A 5,751-nucleotide genomic window follows, 5' to 3' on the forward strand; every position below is an offset into this window, starting at 1 on the left:
GCCCGCAGCGCTCCGGGTCCTCCTCCTCTCGCGACAGCGCTCTGCAGCGATGGACGGAGACGGTGACCCAGGTAGCCGCCGCCGCCGGATCCACTCGCTCAGCCCTGGAGGGGTGACCGGGGCAGGCGGGCGAGTGCTACGGAGAGGGGGCATCAGAGAGCGAGGGGGCCCCGATACACAGAGCGACACTTTCACCCAAGCAAAGCCCTTGAGACAGTCTCAAAGGAGCACAGTCCTCTGTCTGGTGTCTTGATCTGCCGGAGGCCTTGAGAGATGACAGGAAGAGAGGGAGGACTCCCGGGTCCCATTTACCCGGGAAATAGCGTATGAGTAATCCCACGTTCCCACCTCCTGAGGGTGTATTGGACCCGGGTCTGGGACCTATCTGGGATGGAAGAGGCCACAAGCCTTTTTATTCCATCAGCTTCTTCCATTCCAACTCTGGGCAGTGAGATGCCTGAATCCCCATGAATTTCTTGGGGTTACTGGCCTCTCCTCACCCCATCCCAGCCTTCCTCCTGGGATCCCTTGTCTGGAGGGGCTGTCCTTCATTTGGGTGGCTGGATGCCCAGTGGGAACCAGGCTGGTGGTGAGGGAGAGTTGGGACATCAGCTCTAGCCGATGCTCAGGGCCCTTTGAGACTGCCCAGTCATCTTGTCTGGCACCAAAGATCCCCCGCTCCCCATCTCTAGAACTCTCTGCTGGGCCTGTAGGGGTTGCCTGCTGAGTCGGGGTGGGAACAAGACCTGCCCCCACCCCTTCCTCACCAGGCCCATCTGAGAGTGGCCAGTTGCTTGGGGAGACAATGGGAAACAGACTGGTGCTCACTCAGGCAGCTGAGCTCCCCACCCTGTCCCTCCAGCCCTGAAAATCCTACCTCCTTCCGCTCTTGCCCCCAATCTGTGGCCCCCTTGCCCCACACTTTATAGGGCCCCAGAATGGGTTCCTGCTTCTTCCCAGGGCCCAGCTATTCCCTAGACTCAGGGGCCCAATCCAGGTGAGTGAATAAGCCTCGGAGGCAGCTTCCAGGGGCCAGATAACTTTCCGAAGGCAACAATGTGGGGAGTTGTGTGTGCTCAAGAGGGGGTGGGGGGGGCCTGTAATCAGATCTGGGGCCTTGAGTGCCAGGCCTGGGGCCAGGAGAGGGGACTGGGCGAGGTGCACCTTTCGGGGGAGCATCAGGTGTCCACCAGGGCCAGGGCAGGGCAGGGCAGGGGGAGGGGTGGAGAGGTGAGGGCACTGGGCCCAGCTCCCCAGAGAGCTGTGGGCAGCAAGATGGGCAGGTGACATGGCTTCAGGGCAGGCATTTTCCTCTCCGCCATCCCACAGTTCTGCGGTGTGACTTGGGAGAAGTCAGTAAGACTCTCTGGGCCTCAGTTTCCTCCTTGCCAAAAGGGAAGTGTGAAGCCCCACATCATAAAGATGTGGCAAAACAAAAAACGAAAAACTAACAATGAAGGGAACTGTGCTGAATAATAAGATTCCCTAAATAAGATTTACTGAGGACTCACTGTGTGCTCTGGGCTCCAAAGACGTAAACCCTGATTGGGCTCTCAGGGGGCTGAGAGTGTGGGCGGTGGGGAAATGCTGCATATGAGGAGGTGAAGGGCTGGCCGCCCAGGTTCTGGCAACACCCAGCCTTGGGTCTAGGCCCTGCTCGTTCCTCCCCTGGTGCCTGGCCTGTTTCCACCACCACCTTGGCTTTCCAGGGCCCAGCACTTAGGACTCCCCCAGCCCCACTGTCCTAGGTCTGAGAGCAGTGGCCATCCCCATCACCCAGAGTGGCTCTGTCACCTCCACACTGTCTTTCCCTCCTCCACTTGGTATCCACTTATTCAAGGCTTCAACGGCCCAGCTGAGGCCAGCCAGGATCCAGGAGACAGTCCAGCCCACAGCTCCCGATATCAGTCCCTCTTCTCATAATTTGGAATGCCCTTGCCCCCTCCTCAGAAGAGTTGAACATCAGATGACTGTCTGATTGGCCTGAGATTACCCCCATTTTACAGACGAGGAAGCTGAGGGCCAGGAATAGGAAAAGGAGTGAAGAAACCTTCTTTCCCAAGCACTTACTGCATCTCCCTATTTGATATACATGTTCTTTTTTAACGAGCTTCCCTCCCCCATCCCCAAGCCCCTGTTCTCCCTTCCCTTTAGGCCTCAGATCCCCGTATCCCCTGCCTGAATACCAGCAGTGTGACCTTTGGCAGGTCACTCCCCATCTTTGAACCTGAGCATTTTCATCTGTGAAATCAAAACCATAACCCTCAACTCAACGAATCATTTTCTCAGGGCAGTGATGGTTAAAGGTGGCTCTGGAGCCAGACTGCCTGGGTTCAAATCCAGGCTCCGACCACTCATTTGCTGCGTGAACCTGGGTGGTTTTACCTCTCTGTCCCTGTTTCCTCATCAGGGAAATAGGGATGGTGATAGGGACAACCTAGAAGAGATGCTGTGTGGATTTAAAGAGTAAAAATTAAAACGCTCAGAATGGTGCCTAACACTTGCTAAGTGACAGGGAGCCAGGCAGGGTGCCAGATGCCAAGCATGGGGGATGAAGCAGTGAGTTTCCCAGACCCGGTTCCTGCCCTCATTCCCTCAGTCTAGTCCCCGGGAAAGGTGTTTATAAACCGTCAAACCCTTGGACAAAAGCTAGGAAGGACGGAACTCCCAGCGGTGAGGTGAGAGGATGCTGTAGTAGGGGAAGTTGGGGAGGGCTCCCCTGAGGAGGTGACCGGAGCAGGGATCTTAGAGGGCCGTTGAGAGGGCTAAGGGGCTTCACTGTGTCAGGAGTATCATCAGTTCCTGCTGTCGGCTCAGGTATGGGGTTTACTGGCACTGCAGGGGAAACTGAGGCCTCTGAGGCCACTCTTCAGACTTGGAGCTGATCTGTGGCCCCGGGCTCCTGGGCCTCCTCCACAGGGTCCCAGGCTCTGGTCACGGAAACTCCGGCGCCCGCTGAGGACTGTCCGAGCGCGGGTGGGGGCGGACGCCTTTCACATCGCGGCCGTGGCGCGCGGCGGGGGCAGTCTGGGGGGAGTCTCAGCCGCGCCCCGCCCGCCCGCCCGCAGAGAGCGTGGGCCAGCCGGAGGAGGCGAGCCCGGAGGAGCAGCAGCAGGAGGCCGGCGCGGAGGAGGCGAGCGGCGGGGAGGAGCGGCCCGAGGACGAGGGGGAGGAGGAGGAGGCCGCGTACCTGGACGAGCTGCCCGAGCCGCTGCTGCTTCGCGTGCTGGCCGAGCTGCCCGCCGCCGAGCTGGTGCAGGCCTGCCGCCTGGTGTGCCTGCGCTGGAAGGAGCTGGTCGACGGCTCTCCCCTGTGGCTGCTCAAGTGCCAGCAAGAGGGTCTGGTACCCGAGGGCGGCCCCGAGGAAGAGCGCGACCACTGGCAGCAGTTCTACTTCCTGAGCAAGAGGCGGCGCAACCTGCTACGCAACCCGTGCGGGGAAGGTGAGGGGTCGCGCCCTGCCAGCCCGGCCTGGGGAGCTCAGCTTCCCCTTCTGTACCATGGGCAGTAACAAGGCCAGCCTGCTTTGAGCGGTGGATGAGATAAGGCGCTTGGCGCAGTGCCCAGCACAGAGTAGCCCCAGTACAGACTGTAGTATTATCCTCCGGTCCTGCTCCGGGGCGGGGGAAGTCGGGGAGGCGGGCGGGAGTTGTCTCTCTCCCAGATCCTGCCACCCCCCAGGGAGCTGGGGCAAGACAGGCCCCGCGGAGGACCCTCCTGGGAGGGAGAGAGAAGCTGGGGACAAACAGGAAGTGCTCACCATTCACGCCCACCATCGTCTGCCCACCGCGACACCATTCAAGGACCACGTTCATCCTCCCCCCCACGATAGGGGCAAGAGCCACCCTGCCACACCCTCGCAGGGGCTGGGTGACCAGCGTGGGGCTGTGGTGTTCCTACAGAGGACTTGGAGGGCTGGTGCGACGTGGAGCACGGTGGGGACGGCTGGAGGGTGGAGGAGCTGCCCGGAGACTGCGGGGTGGAATTCATCCATGACGAGAGTGTCAAGAAGTACTTCGCCTCCTCCTTCGAGTAAGGAGAAGGGGGATGGATGAGAAGGGGGGGAGGGGACCTCCACTCAGTCCTAACCCCCAGTCTCCCAGGTGGTGTCGCAAAGCGCAGGTCATTGACCTGCAGGCTGAGGGCTACTGGGAGGAGCTGCTGGACACCACTCAGCCGGCCATCGTGGTGAAGGACTGGTGAGCGGCCGTGGGGGAAGGGGAGCGGGGTTGAGGGGCGAACTGGAACCGGCTACTCTGCTTGAGAGACCGCTGCCTCCCTACTCTAGAGCTTGCAGTCACGTGACTATGGGTTTTCAGGAGAAGGTGAAAATCCATCTCCCCTCCTGAGTTTTAAATGTTGGCAATTTTTTTTGTTTTTGTTTTTTAATATCCACCTGCTGTCCCAACAAAAAGTGTCCCTGTGGGTTGGCTTTGGTCCCAACACTGGGTCTGGCCCCTCTGGGGTTTAGTCCTTGGGTTTGGGCAAGTCACTTTCTCTCTCCGGCCTCGGTTTCCTTATCTGTAAAATGGGAACATTGGTATTACCGGTCAGCAGGGTTAACTCCTGTAGAGGGTTGGGCCCGAGTACCGGCTCAGCAGGGCTGAAGCCTTCCCCGGGCGCTTCCTCCCTCCCTCCCTCGGGGCAGGTACTCGGGCCGCAGAGACGCCGGCTGCCTGTACGAGCTCACGGTGAAGCTGCTGTCAGAGCACGAGGACGTGCTGGCCGAGTTCAACAGCGGGCAGGTGGCAGTGCCACAAGACAGCGACGACGGTGGCTGGATTGAGGTGAGCTTGGAGGCCCGGGGGCGGTGGGGCCGGGCTCGTGAAAAGCCCGCCCACGGCCCGTGTGGGCGGGTCAGGGTTGGACTGGCCGAGAGGCTTGGAGGAGGGACGCTGCGCTGAGAAATCCAGGGGGCTAGACGAGGGTCAGAGTGCCGGGGTGGGGTGACTCGGGGAGGCCTCGGGACTCCGAGCCTGACCCTCCCTCCTCCTTCCCCCTGACTCCCCACCCACAGATCTCCCACACCTTCACCGACTATGGGCCGGGCGTCCGCTTCGTCCGCTTCGAGCACGGCGGACAGGACTGCGTCTACTGGAAGGGCTGGTTCGGGGCCCGGGTGACCAACAGCAGCGTGTGGGTGGAGCCCTGAGTGACCCCTCCTCCAGCCTCCCCCAGCTGCCTTGGAGGGCCAGAGGCGCGGGGGGTAGATAGGGCTTAGTCGGTAGCATCCTGACCTTCCGCACCCGGCGCACTCCTCTCCCGTCCCATGCTCGAAGACCAGCCCCCTCAGAGGGAAAGATGGGTTTTGTTGGTATATATTTGCATCTAGAAAATAAGATGGGTGAGGGCGTGGGCCTGCACTGGGCCCGCCGCTGCTGAATCCCCTGCACCTAACACTGTGCCTGCCACGAAAATGGGCGCTCAATAAATATTATTTGTCGGAGGAAGGAATGAATGAACACAGGGATGAATGAACTCCCCTCCCTTTGTTCCGTCTCTGTCTCTTGAGGGCCCCTGGCCCAGCCTGGAAAAATACTTGGTGGGGTTCCAGCTGCTCTGGTTTCCAGGGGCCCTTGGGCGGGTGCAGAGCCAGCCGGGCCTGGTCCCGCCGGACAAAGGCTGGGATTGTGAGGCCAGGGAGTGGGGAGCTGGGCCTGGCGCCCGACTGACACCCAAGCTGCCCAGAAGCCAGAACCGAGTGTGTGTGTGGGGCCCCCCTCCTGGCCTCTCTTGATCCCTCTCCCCGTT

The 5,751-nt window shown here is 60.7% G+C and overlaps 1 protein-coding gene across 1 annotated transcript; it reads left to right on the top strand.

The window, feature by feature from the left end:
• The first annotated feature begins 7 nt into the window (after nucleotides 1-7).
• Nucleotides 8-5,450, top strand: FBXO2 (F-box protein 2). The gene is made up of 6 exons (XM_024749967.1): nucleotides 8-71; nucleotides 3,069-3,443; nucleotides 3,903-4,032; nucleotides 4,104-4,199; nucleotides 4,649-4,787; nucleotides 5,018-5,450. The coding sequence occupies exons 1-6, from the start codon at nucleotides 50-52 to the stop codon at nucleotides 5,150-5,152; spliced, it is 897 nt and encodes a 298-aa protein (XP_024605735.1). The 5' UTR covers nucleotides 8-49; the 3' UTR covers nucleotides 5,153-5,450.
• Nucleotides 5,451-5,751: the final 301 nt, after the last annotated feature.

The sequence above is a fragment of the Neophocaena asiaeorientalis genome, unplaced genomic scaffold (genome assembly GCF_003031525.2).
Source record: "Neophocaena asiaeorientalis asiaeorientalis breed wild unplaced genomic scaffold, Neophocaena_asiaeorientalis_V1.1 scaffold275, whole genome shotgun sequence".
Classification (NCBI taxonomy): Eukaryota; Metazoa; Chordata; class Mammalia; order Artiodactyla; family Phocoenidae; genus Neophocaena; species Neophocaena asiaeorientalis.

Bases quoted from the DNA above. Each gene is read 5' to 3' on its own strand.
- FBXO2 (XM_024749967.1), top strand. From the start codon at position 50: ATGGACGGAGACGGTGACCCAG. The intron at 3,444-3,902 runs GTGAGGGGTCGC...GTGTTCCTACAG, and splicing joins ACGCAACCCGTGCGGGGAAG to AGGACTTGGAGGGCTGGTGC. The intron at 4,033-4,103 runs GTAAGGAGAAGG...CCAGTCTCCCAG, and splicing joins TACTTCGCCTCCTCCTTCGA to GTGGTGTCGCAAAGCGCAGG.